This window comes from Acomys russatus, chromosome 32 (assembly GCF_903995435.1).
Source record: "Acomys russatus chromosome 32, mAcoRus1.1, whole genome shotgun sequence".
Classification (NCBI taxonomy): Eukaryota; Metazoa; Chordata; class Mammalia; order Rodentia; family Muridae; genus Acomys; species Acomys russatus.
Window position 1 is genome coordinate 30,869,259 of NC_067168.1, and position 14,136 is coordinate 30,883,394.

The 14,136-nt window shown below is 44.1% G+C and overlaps 1 protein-coding gene across 1 annotated transcript in view; it reads right to left on the minus strand.

Annotated features, from left to right (window-relative positions):
* Positions 1 to 4,879: 4,879 nt before the first annotated feature.
* The window catches only part of Acp3 (acid phosphatase 3), a 42,951-nt gene continuing 33,694 nt past the window's right edge, over positions 4,880 to 14,136 (minus strand). Inside the window, exon 11 of the mRNA XM_051140199.1 lies at positions 4,880 to 5,461. Within this exon, the coding sequence (XP_050996156.1) occupies positions 5,343 to 5,461 (119 nt within the window). The 3' untranslated portion in view covers positions 4,880 to 5,342. The remainder of the gene's footprint in view (positions 5,462 to 14,136) is intronic.

Here is a 14,136-nt window from a genome sequence, read left to right on the forward strand (position 1 = left end):
GACCCCACCTCATCATGGTGCAAGGGGAGAAGCAGAGCCAGAAAGTTGTCTTTGGACTCCACATGTGTGCTGTGGCAGTGTGTACCTGCATGTGTATACACATACATACATGCACACACACACTCAAACACCACAAGAACACACACATATGTACATACACACCCATATATACAAACATACACTCACATGCATACACACACATATACATGTACACACATACACACCCACATACACTCACATGCGTACACACACACATATACATGTACACACATACACACCCACATACACTCACATGCACACACACACATATACATGTACACACATACACACCCACATACACTCACATGCACACACACATACATGTGTGTGCACGCACACATACACACACACACACACACACAAATTTCTAAAGGAGGAAAAGAAGTCCATAGGCATCAGTTCTCCACCCGTCACTTCACTAAGAACAACTGTAGAAATACTTGACAATAAGTATATTTTAAATTCACAGAGGGCAGGAGATACACAGATTCGATTTTTCCCTTCGCTTTGTAGATTTATTCTGTACATCTTTCGTAAGAGATGTAAGCTAGAAAGAAACAGCAATAACAAACTGTTTGGAAGATATAAGAACAAAAAGCCACATATTAACATTTGGCTTTTGATTTTATGTGGGATACCAAAGTTGGTACCTGCTTTAGATTTTTCAGGGAAAAAAATTGTTTTAAACAATTTATTACATCATAAATGTATTTATCATATATTTGGGCCCAGAAATCATCATGGTAAGCATATTTCTTCTCATTTAGCTATAGAGTAAATTATGTGGGAAATTGTGACTTGTACGTGATGGACTTTCTTGAGAAGTCATTGCTCTTTGTTCTCAGAATCATTTTACCTTTTATTTATTTTTTTTAATTTTATTGATTTATTCATATTACATCCCAATGATTATCCCATCCCTTGTATCCTCCTATTCCTCCCTCCCTCCCATTTTCCCCTTACTCCCCTTCCCTATGACTGTGACTGAGGGGGACTTCCTCCCCCTGTATATGCTCATAGGGTATCAAGTATCTTCTTGGTAGCCTGCTATCCTTCCCCTGAGTGCTACCAGGGCTCCCCATCCAGGGGACATGGTCAAATATGGGGCACCAGAGTTCCTGTGAAAGTCAGACCCCACTTTCCACTCAACTGTGGAGAATGTCCTGTCCATTGGCTAGATCTGGGTAGGGGTTCGAAGTTTACTGCATGTATTGTCCTTGGCTGGTGCCATAGTTTGAGCAGAACCTCTGGGCCCAGATCTGCCCATCATAATGTTCTTCTTGGAGGTTTCTAGGACCCTCTGGATCCTTCTATTCATTTTACCTTTTAAAAAGCATCCCCTTGGCCTCTGGTCTGGTTTCCTCATTAATACAAGAGGGAAAGTAGTCAATTCAGTGCAAGTTGGGAGAGGTCTGGCTCTTACATGTAATACAGGCTTACAAATAAAACATTTCAGAACGCTTTTCATCAGTTTGGCCAGAGGTAAAAAAACCAATGAATTCACTGTGTTTGTTTCCTTATACTTTATTGTGGTACCGGGGTAGAGCTCAGGCTTTGTCCATGCTGGGCAAGCCCTTCAACAGCGAGCTATGTTCCAGTCCTAATGATGATGTCTATTTCTTCCCAATACACCAAGTTTATTTTACAAATAAAGAATGTATTGTCTGTGCTTTAATAAGACTGTCATCTAACGGCCAAGGCCAGAACTATTCAGTATGGGAGCCACTAAGCCACTTGTGACTACCGAGTCCTCAAAGGTGGCTGCTCCAACTTGGGGTGAAACAAACAACACATCACATTTTAAATATTTAGTATAAAAAAACTCCTTTAAAAATATTCCATAAACACTTTTTGTTGAAATGCTGTTTTGTATGCATTGTGTTAAATACATTTCACAGTGGAATTTATTTCATTTAAAAAAAAGTTTACTTTTACAAATGTGGCTGCAGAACATTTAAGACCACACATGTGACTTGTATGTGTCTCTTAGCTCTAATCTAAGGCACCAATATTTTCTGTGAATTATTGCTCAAGTAGGTTTTTGTACAGGGTTTTTTTTAACAAGAGAAAACAGTTATAATTTGGCATTCATTTAAGAAGTATCCCTGGGGCTAGAGATGGCTCAGTGGTTAAGACCGCCACTTGCTCTTCCAGGGGCCATGAGTTCAATTCCCAGCAACCACATGGTGGCTCACAACCATCTATAATGTGATCTGATGCCCTCTTCTGCAGATAAAGCACTCATATACAATAAAGAAATAAATCTTAAAAAAAAAAGAAACATCCCTGACTATGAGGAGTCACTGCTAACAATACTAGAACAAGAGAGAAAAGGGCCGGGAGTTGAGAAAATAGGAAACACAAGCAAATTCAGGGAAGAAATGCTAGACTTAGTATAAAAAGCTCCCAAGTGAATGCCAGTTGGAGCCTAATATATGCCATTTCTTGTTTTGTTTTGTTTTTGTTTTTGTTTTTGTTTTTTTTGAGATAAGGTTTCTCTGTGTAGCCCTGGCTGTCCTGGACTCGCTTTGTAGACCAGGCTGGCCTTGAACTCACAGCAAACCTCCTGCCTCTGCCTCCCAAGTGCTGGGATTAAAGGTGTGCACCACCATGCCCAGCTATGTATGCCATTTCTTAAGCAGTAGTTTTCCCCCCACAATAATATTCCCTTAATTCTCTGTGCTATTCCATTAAAGCTAGGGATAACCAACTTATCTCTCTCTCAGTACCTTCCTGTATGTGTTATCACTAGTATTTTTATGTAATTATTATTAACGTGATAATGATTGCTTCATGTGAATTCTACACAAAGGCCTCTCAAGTGCAAGGAGCATACATCAGAACAGAGGAGATACCAGCTCTAGTGATGGTCTTTCAACACTATCACCATGGCAACCGAAATGGTCACATCTGTCCTACCTGCCAAGCAATTGTCAGCATTGGGAGTTCACACCCCCTGTTGTTGAAGCTGCGTTTTTATAGACTATTTCCTGAGCAGCCCCACAGTTCACTTGCTCTCTTTGCTTTATTCCTATGGATCATCGGTCACTTGGGTTTCTTCCTTCTGCCATGTTGTGTGGAAACTGGCTGTAGTATTTACCAACAGAAGAAAGTAAAGGAAACAGTGATGTTGAGCCTGAGAGCTTTCTGTACAGTAATCAGACATGATAGGTACTGGGGATTGGGCAGGTGGGTTGATGGGTAAGAGCCCTTGCTATACTAGAGTGAGGACCCGAGTTCAAGTCCCAAGCACCTATATAAAAAGCTGAGTGTGGCCCATGTATTCCAGTAACCCCAGTGTTGATGGGGACAAGCCAGAAGGACCACTGGGGCTTCCTGGATGCCAGAATAGCTAGCTCCAGGTTCAATGAGAGCTATTGTTTCAAGGTCATAAGAAGGAGAAGGAGGAGACTAATCGAGCAGGACATGTGGCATCCTCCTTTGTTCTCTGAGCATGTGTGAGAAAACAGCACACACATGTGTGCACACACCACATGCATACTCACATAAACACACATATATGAGAGAGAGACAGACAGACAGACACAGAGACAGAGAGGAAGAAGAAGAAGAGAGAGAGGGAGGGAGAGAAGAAAGCTCTTCTGGTTTTAGTTTTGGTGACTTTGGCTCGCTGAGAATGATATTAAAAGCACAGGTTATAGAGGTGAGTGACTGGTGTTTAACAGGAGGACATGTGCATCTCCAGGGATGGGGTAGGGATCTGAGTAGAGAACAGATTTCTGTGCTGGGTGTCAGAGGTCCCAGCATCCCACATCTAGACAGTCCTGCAAGATGAATTCTAAATATGGCCTTGGGAGCCACAGCCCAAATGTCTTTGCCTGTCTTCAGAAAAGCATATGAGCATGGAGAGAGGACAGAGACCCTTCTGTGACTCCTCCCACCAAGTATACCTTGAGAGGAAGGAGGGCAACCTACTGAGGAATGAGATTTACTCAGAATGAGAAATGTATACCAACTGAATGCTTGTGTGTCCACAGCAGATTATAATTATGTAAAGTAATGACTTCACGAATGGTGCCAGCCAAGGAGGTGCTTGATTGGGCCATGGCTTATATGTAGTGAAAGTGGAATAAAATTGTTCACACACACAAAAAAATTGAAATCTATATGTGACTTCTATATTCATCTTGTCTAGGGTTTTCTACTTTAGAATAGGAAATTATGATTTAAGGCAGGTTGTCATCCCCACACTGTATTTTCCTTTCTATGTTGACACTTAGAAAAGCCAGCAAGGACTAAGGGTGTAGTTCATTGGTAGAGCATTCTCCTAGCATGCATGAGGCTCAGGGGCTGCATTCCAGCATTCCAGAAAATAAATAAATAAATAAATAAACCCATCATTTCATAGTGGCCATGAACAGCCCTTATAAGTGTAAGAGATCATAATTTTAAAGTGAAGGTAATACCAACTGTATAAAAATAAGGCAGTGGGGGGGGGTAAATTGAATTTATTTCATGGGGTTTTCAGTTATTTCTCTGTATGGAAGTTGGGAGAAAATGGCTTGAGCTATACTTAAAGGGAATGATATTACAGTTTCTGAGAATCAGACACCGCACCTAAAGATGTTTTGACTATGGATGTGTGTGTGTGTGTGTGTGTGTGTGTGTGTGTGTGTGTGTATGAGTGATATTGATACGTGTGTGATGTACACATACAATTCATCCAGTCATGAAGCACTGGGTTTTGAGTTGCTTTTCAAAGAAAGAGAGAGGGAGAGGGAGGGAGAAGAAAGAGAGAAAGAGAGAGAGAGAGAGAGAGAGGAGAGAGAGGAGAGAGAGAGGGGAGAGAGAGAGAGAGACGAGGAGGGGAGAGGAGAGGAGAGAGAGAGAGAGAGAGAGAGAGAGAGAGAGAGAGAGAGAGGGAGAGAGAGAAGCTTACTGAATAACTAAAGTCATTTTTCTGTGGGCACTCTACTAGTCTAACATTCTGGATTACCTAGTGTGGTCTAATCTATGTCTTTGTCCCACTTTCTCTCTCTGTCCTCTTTGTAGGCACAAGGTGGGTTGGAATTTGGCTTCGTATTTCCCTCAGGACCTCTGTGTGAGAAAACAGAGCCATCCCTTGCACAAGAGCCCCGTCTTAGCCCAGGGAGCCGCCCACACCACAGCTCGGCAGTGAGAAGACATAGCTCACCTGCCCACTCTGCGTTCTCCCCGTGGCAGTGAGCCCACACCAAGTCTAGGCAGGTTGTAAAGGGAGGGTGCGGGCAGGACAACGCCCACCGTCCTTCAGGTGCTGCGTCACCGAGAGACGTTGCCACTGGCGGTCTGTGACGGTCTGCTCAGATGTTTCGATACTCGTCTCTCTGCCAGCAGGGCCCATGGCGGATGAGGACAAACAGAAGTATCACTAGGACACTGGATACCAGGCAAAACGTGATGGCAAGGATGACCCTCAGCACTGTGAGAATGAGAAACACCCGGATGTGAAATGAGTATGTTAAGAACACGTGAAGATCATAGCAACAGAAAAAAACAAAACAAAACAAAACAAAAAACAAAAACAAAAAAAACCCAAAACCCTAAAGAAGATGAAATCACACATTATTGTTGACTCTTTGGCCTTAATTTAAAAATTAAAAGGGTGCTCTGTTTCATGTATAGCAATATAGATTATTTAACTTTTACCGTCTTTGTCTTCTGCAGTTTTGTTTTATGAGACAGGGTTTCACATAGCCCAGAGGGGCCTTGAACTTGCTATGAAGCCAAAGATGAGTTAGCTTGAAGTCTTGATCCTCCTGCCTCCACCTCCCAAATGTTGGGATGTCATGGACACGCCATCATGTCCAGCTTTTCTGACTTAATTTTAAATTCTAGATGAGTCTCTGAAGCAGCCTTGGACTTAGTAGAGTGTGGCGGATAGAACACAGGACTAGGAGTCAGGAGGTAACCTAGGCTCAAGTTTCAGCATGACCTTTGACATGTGACCTCAGCTCTCCACTGCAAAGGGAAGGAAACTGACAAAGTGCCTCCAAGATCTTCTAATAATGATGACTTCTTTCCTGCCTCCCTCCCTCCTCCCCCCCCCCCCCCCCGCCATGGACTGGACACCAACTTGCAATCCTATATGCCTCAGCTTCCTCAGTGAGTTTCATGCATATTTATATGGTTAACTTATCAACTGAATCTACTTACAAGTTCAGAGGAAAATTTGAATAATTCAAGCAACTGACTAAGAGGAGTGGTATCATCCCATTTTTAAAATTGATTTTTTTCAAAAACCATGTTTTATGGAGAATCTGATCATAGTTTGACTTTGGGGATCATCGTTTCTGCATAAGCAGGTAGTAGTATGAATGTGTAATTATTGACAAAGACCCCTTGATAGTGATAAGCAGCCACGAAGAGATGCATGAGGTCATATTTCTTAACCTCTGAGCCATCTCTCCAGCCCGAGGTCGTATTTCAAACGAAAAAAAAGAAATTCTTTAGAAAGTCTCTCCCCTCCACACGTTGTTCACCACAGCGGACATATCACTATACCAGCCTGCACTTTTGTTGTTGCCCCTTATTTTTTATTTTCTTTTTTTTTTTTAAATCTGAGAAAGGGTTTCTCTGTGTAGCTCTGGCTGTTCTGGACCTCACTCTGTGGACCAGGCTGGCTTCAAACACAGAGAGCTGCCTACCATTGCAACCAAGTGGTGGGACTAAAGGCGTGTGCCATCCCACCCAGCCACACATCTTTTTGTTGTAGAAGCACGGGCTGACTTATTGGCAATGGGAAGAGAACATCTCTGGTCCCTCCGGCTCATCTACAGAATGCTAATGCTTCAAGACCACAGACGAGCATCACTGACTTAGCCTAACTCGTTGCAGAGGGAGGAAAGGAAGAAGCAGAGGTCATTTGGTTAAGGCTCAGCAGATAATTTTATTGTCCTAGAAATACAGGATCTTATCGGTCTCATGATTTCAAATCCATCCACATGCTCATGACTTCCAAATTTACTCCCTCCTCCCAGCTATGACTTTTGCTTAAGCTTGACTCACATCCAGCATGTACTTGGCATGTTGTAGTCTCCCTTATCTGTGAATTCACCTTCTGTCAGTTACCCGTGGTGGTCAACCATTGTATGACTATTAAGTGGATATTTTCAGAAATGAAAATACTCGTGAATTTTAAGGGCTGCACCTCTCTGAGAAGGATGATGGATGATACCTCATGCTGTCCCGCTCCATCCCACCTGGGATGTGATGTAAGCCATCCTTTGTCCATCAGGTCTATGCTGTATGTCCTGCCCACCACTAATCACACCGTAGCACCTTGGTTACCAGGCTCTTGTCATGTATGTCACGTGCCTGTGTTCCAGTAACTCTTCTATTATTCAATAATGGTTAAAGATACAGAAGTAATAATTCTGGAAACTGGATTCATGAAGAGAAGAAGCTGTAATGTATTTTCCTTGAGTGAAGGGTGAAAATATACGAGAGACAGAGGCTGGGGGGAGGACCCATTTAAATACTCTTCATTGCAGTATATTTAAACAATTGTTCTTGCTTTGTTTTTAGACCAGGTCTCATGTGGCTCAGGTGGGTGGGAACTTGCTATGTTGCACCCAAGGAAGATCTTGAACTTCTGATCCTCCTGCCTCCGTCTTCCATGTACTGAGATCACAGGAGGGCATTACTGCACTGGCTTTTATGAGGTCCTGGGGCTTGAACCTAGGGACTCGGGTGTGCTAGGCAGGTAAGTGTTCTAGCCGTTGACCTACATCTTCAATCTTGTATTTTCTCGTCAGTTGTTCATCTCTGACTTTGCCGAGTTTGTGAGTTAAACTAGGTCTCTATGTACGGGGGAAAAGCACCACATGCTGCTTCAAGCATCTGCTGGGATCTCGGCACCTGTGCTCCTGGATAAGAGGGGCTGTGAATTCCCCTGGGCATCTAACAGGTATTTCAATCTTAAGCTCAGAAGTGAAGCCCCAAGCCTCCTCCACACAGATCGGTTTCTCACAGCTACCCCTCTCCTTGGATGATGAAAACTCCCTTCCATTGGCTGAGGGGGAAAAATGAGGTTTGCTTCCCAATCTGTTTTAAACACGGCAGCCAAAGGTTTACAAGCCAAATCTTATCATTCGAATCCTTCAGGTGACGTCTGCTATGGATGCTTCTATCCAGCAGAGCAGAAGTCGAGGTCCTGATGATGACCGCCTTCCAGCCATACCATCCTTCCAGCTCTTCTGCAAGCATCCCTGAGCATCCCTGCTCGGGGCTATTGCTTCAGCTTTTGGCATTGCTGGAATCCTTCTCCTGCAGAGCCCCCAGATGGGGCGCTCTACTGCCATTGCTTAAGTCTTCCCATTTCAAAGTTTAATTCATACCTCATCTTCTTCTCCCTTCCACCAACAAGCACCTGTCATCTGAACCTTTCAAAACACATTCCATTTGTTATTTATCATTTGTCTCCTATTTCTTCTGGTTGGCTATATATTTCTGGACACAAGAACTTTGCATTTATGGATCATGTATCAGTACCTGGGACATAGGTGCTAATAAGTATTAATACTAAAGTGAGTGACCTACGGACCAAAGGCATGGTCCAGTTGGTAGAGTGCTTGCAGAGCATGAGGTGAGGCCTGGGTTTGAGTCCCAGTACTGCAGACTGGTGCAGGTAGAGATGCACCCATAATCCCATACATCAGGAGGTGGGGCCAGGAGGGTCAGAAGATCGAGGACATTCCTTAGTCACACAGGGAACTTGAGGCTAGCCTGAGGTACTATGTCTCAAACACAAAACACCCCCCCCCCCCAAAGCCACCAAAAAATAATGACTTAGAACTCTTAAACTGTCAACTTTTAGTCCAGGAGTTTTCTCATGATCAGGATACTTCTTAGTGCCATTAAAAAAAAAATCTAATTTTAGGTAAGTTATATTCTTTCTTTCTCTCTTTCTTTCTTTTCTTTCTTTCTTCTTCTTTTATTTATTTATTTTTTGTTTGTTTTTTCGAGACAGGGTTTCCCTGTGTAGCCTTGGTTGTCCTGGAACTCTCTTTGTAGACCAGGATGGCCTCAAACTCACAGAGATCCACCTGCCTCTGCCTCCCAAGTGCTGGGGTTACAGGCGTGCACCACCACCACTCAGCAGGAAAGTTATATTCTAACAGTTTATTAGAACTGTAGACGGAGCCAGGATAAAGCTGGAGAAAACCAAGTAAAATTGAAGAAGGAAAGAAGAGGCTAGATGGAAATAAGGCAGAGAGATAGATACTAATGATTTGCACCTCTCTCTCTCTCTCTGTCTCTCTCCCTCCATCCACCTGTCTGTCTCTGTCTGTCTGTCTCTCCCTCCCTCCCTCCGTCTGTCTGTCTATCTGTCTGTCTGTCTGTCTCTCTCCCTCCCTCCCTCCCTCCATCCGTCTGTCCGTCTCTCTCTCTCTCTCTCTCTCTCTCTCTCTCTCTCTCTCTCTCTCTCTCTCTCCCTCTCCATATATCTTAGATGCCTAAAAACAAATCTGTTTTCATGGGGCTTGAATGATGATAGAGGGCTATATTCTTATCCCTTGTAATGCTGAAATAGAAGGACTTTAAACTCCTCACCAAGCTCTCAAGTCCCTGAAAAGGCAAATTTATTTTTCATGGTTAATTTTCTGAATTTAGAAATTAGTTTTTAATTAACCTATTAATTTTGGCTATGCAACCAGTGCAGTCCCATGAAACAAGCATCCCCAACACTTGATGCAGCGAGTGGACACATCCTGTACCAGGCAGGCCATGGGAGGTGCTGAGACCCTGTAAGCTCTGTTCCCAAGAATCCCAGCATGTAGTGGGGGAACCAGATAGACAATTATGTGGTATTGTGACACATACTGAAATGGAGGTGTCACTGATGCCATTCAAACAGAGAAAAATTGCAATCAACAGAGTATATTGAATTTGCAAAGAGGGGGAAAAAAAAGTGGAAAGCCTGTGAAATTTAAGATGCCCTGTAAGAGGAATAGGGTTTTTCTGTCAGTCGGGAATTGTTGCACGGAGTATGTCTGGGACACAAAGAGCGGTTTTATATGAGTGGGGCACAGGAGTGGGTGTGGGGGTAAGAAGATGTGCATACTGGGGCTCATTTTTCAGGTTTCTGGTTTAGTCTTGTTCTGAAGTACATGAAAACGACCAGCCATCATGATGCTTGGAAGCGATATGCTCTAGTCTGTGTTTAAGAAAGTCAACGGGTAATGCCATGATGGTGGAGACATGGTAGGTTTGATAGGGAGCTATTGGAATATCTCAGACAAGCTACCAGTGGCTCCGAGATGGAGTTGGCGATGTGGGGACACAGATGAGGGGACTAGGATGCTGATCAATCCTGTGGTTGAGTTGGAAGTATGGAGGCCTGCTCCTTTTGGGTAGCATAACTATAAATATTTTTATTTCAGCTGCACCAGCCGCATCATCTCAGCTCGTTGCTGATGTAAAAGACTCTCCACCGGGTCAGATTGACCATAAACTATGTTTATGATCAGCATACCCTTATTAATCAGCAAAAAAAAAAAAAAATCCCCTAACCATAAGCCCAACTGTCCCCAACTGCCAGGCACACTTTCAAGGTTAGCTAGAACTGCTTGTTAGCAAAATAACTTGACCTAGTTCCACCATCTACCACCCCCTCATGACCTAATTGCAGTTTTATCCCTTTAAATATGCAATACAACTCCCCCTCAAGGATGTGGTTCGGATCCTGAACTGGCCGCCTCCCTGAGCTCAGAAAATAAAGCTTTCATTTGAAGCTGCTGTGTCTGAAGTGAGTTTTCTTGGCTTCTACCCTGAACCCAACCAAAGATGTTGGTGACAGACTAAATCTCTAGTCAAGGGGATGATGAGGTTAAGATAATCTTGTGGGTTTGTGGTGTGACTGGAGGTGCACACCACTACCACTACAAAAAAAAAAAAAAAAAAAAAAAAAAAAAAAAAAAAAGGCTGATAACAGACTCTAGGAGGAAATGACCTTTATTGTCAAGAGGGAATGAGATGAGCTCTTCTGTGGATAGATGTGACTAAGAGGGAGCCAGTAAAACCAAACAACCAAACAGGTCTATAATTCTTCACTTGGAGGTGGCAATAAGGGTTGCATATGTAGGAGACAGAGGCTGGTGGCACGCGTGGGATGAGGACAGTAGTTACACAATCTTGAGATGTGATTATTTAGAGTTGGTAGAATCTGGACAAGGGTCTGGGTTACCTCACTATTAGCCCAACATATATGTCCTCTGAGAGACTGCACCCAGTGGGGGATTGGGACAGATGCTGGGACTCGCTGAACTCTGGGTGACAGTGGTATGGAAGAATGAGGGGGTGGGGTGGGAGGACCCAGAAGGTCCAGGAGCCCCACAAGGAGACCATCAAGGCTGGTGAATCTGGATCCAGGGGGCCCTGTACACACTGCTGTACCAACTAAGGACAATGCAGGTAGTAAACATGGACCCCGGTTTAGATTTAGTCAAAGGACAGCTCATTCTCCGTGGTTGTGGGGAGAGCAGGGACTACCTCTGACATGAACTCTGAGGCCCCTGATTTGATCACTTCCCCTTGGTGGGGAGGCCTGGCGACACTCAGGAAGGGGAAGAAGGCTATCCAGATGAGACCTGATAGACTGTGGTCATATGGTGGGGGAGGAGGTCCCCTTTCTGTCAGAGATTTAGGGGAGGGGAATAGGGCAGAAGAGGAAGGGAGGGTGGGAATGGGAAGATGCAAGCAAGGGGATAACATTCAGGATGTAATATGAATAAATTATAATTTTAAAAAGGAACCTGGACAAGGGGATTAAGAGGAAAAAATAACAAAAAACGAACCAACCAAACCAAATAACAACAACCCCCCTCCAGAAAGAGCCCCCCCTTTTCTCTCCTTACCCTCCCATCTTGAGTATTGCGTCCAGGGCCGTCTGTACACATGCTAGCCAAGCACTCTTCCAATGAGGTACACTTCCTGCCTTGAACCCAACATCATCCTGCCTCCACGCACTGACATTCCAGGCATGCGCCACCACCCCAACCCTCCTGGGAAGCCTTACAGCTTTAAAATTATACGCTCAACTGAACTACAGACGACTTTAGAAATTTGGCAGGTATGTTCTAGAAGCTGAAAAATGACAGTGGTCTAGTCTTTCTTATTGCAAAGGGGTCTGGTGCAAGCAAAGGCTGAAAAGAGGCTCCATCACATAGAAAGGAAATGTCCTGACACAATCTCTCTTCAGCTGGACATATAGCCAAGGATGGATTTGAAGTCCTGCCCCCATCTCCCAAGTACTGGGGTTACAGGCATGCACCATCACACCCAGTTCTTTTGCAGTGCTGGGAATCAAACCCACATATCCCAGCATGCTACACCAGCACTCTACCACCCAGATTACACCCCAAACCCTCTCTTTTCCTCATTCTGGGCCTTGGTCACTATAGTATCCTCTTAATTCCTCTATGCCGTCAGCCTCTTTCCTACTCAACCCAGACTTCCTCTGAAGACGCGATCTTCCTAAAACAAGAAGCCAAGGGCAGCATCGGTCCTCTGGCCAAAACTTTTCAGTGACCAGGACAGCTCAGCTCAATCTAGGGAGCATCCCGCATCACATCAACCTCTTCCTAAAATGCTCCGTGTTGTCTTAAGTTTCCTGACCTCTATGGTTTAGCTCTCCCTTTACCGAGGACATTTTCCTTCCCGCTCAGCTCCATTCACCTGGCTGGTCCCTTTTCTCCCTCGGGTTTAAACATTACCCCATTGGAGAGACCTCTTGGACCCGCTAGACTCAGTTAACTGATTCTGCGGTGTGTCCTCAGTGTTGCCTATGTGTCCTTCAGTATGGCGCTACTGTACGTCTAGGGCAATGTCTCTTAACTCCTTCCCTGCTTGTCTTGCCTGTACCCCGGGTTGGGTGTTGGTTTGGTGGGCAGGGCATAGGCTAGATCATTGTCACACATGCCACGGCTGCCTCCACGGAGGGCAGGAGTAGGCATGGGGTTAGATTGCTACATACCAAGTAATGCTGCAAGTACCAAGACCTTTAATGATGGATATGTCCTGGGAAACTAAAGACAATGGCAACAGGGGGAGAAAAGGGGGTTTTAATCAGTTGGCCTTGCTGGGAGGGGCACTGTGGATCAGGGGCTCTTAACAATGACTATACAAAATAAACGCTAAAGGACACAGATCGGTTGGCATGTGGGTTTGCCTGTGACTGGGCCTTTACAAACAACTGAATTTGAGACTCATCCATAGCTTCTGTCTCCCATTACCGACCAACTAGCTTAGAGCTCCATGAGGAAGTCAGGTTGAATCTGGAGGGTCAACTATTCAGACTGAAAACATCAACTGCACGGTTGCCAGCACCTCACACACATAGGATACATATATAGAATTTTCATCTTGCTTTATATATTGGCTTTCTTAGAACATGTGGTCTGTATTTCATTTCCTGACACACACACCCCCAATTGAGATAATTCAACTGTTAGAAATGTTTGTCAAATTGATCTTGGACTCCTATACTTTTTATTTGCTAAATTCTGTACTAAATTTGGTGGTCCCATTAAATGGACATCCAACCCTTACCCCCTCCACATTTAACTTGTGCTGTATATAGTATATATATATATTACATATACTATGTGCACTCTCTCTCTCTCTCTCTCTATATATATATATATATATATATATATATATATCTTACGCAAGTCATCACCCAACCCAGTGGTCACTTCCCATATCAGGAATGTCTCAGCTTTTGCCTGCCACCTCTAGCATCACCCATTGACACTTTATTGAACACTGGAATCTACCCCTTTGATTAGCAAGTTCATGTATAAAGGCTATTTTTATCAGAGGCCATCTTGTATCACAGACTCCTACCAAGCTTTCTGCTACTTAGAACCAGCAGGGTGCAGGCAACTTGAATCTGAAGCAACCTTTTGGTTTATGTCACTGGATTTCTGTGATGAGCAGCTCCAACCAATGTCAAGCTACCAAAGAGAAGCTATGGAAGCCAGTACCAGGAAGACACACACACACACACACACACACACACACACACACACACACTTCACCCCTGGATCTGCATGGGATGCTGCAGCACAGTAGCCACTGCATTTTCTTCTGGTG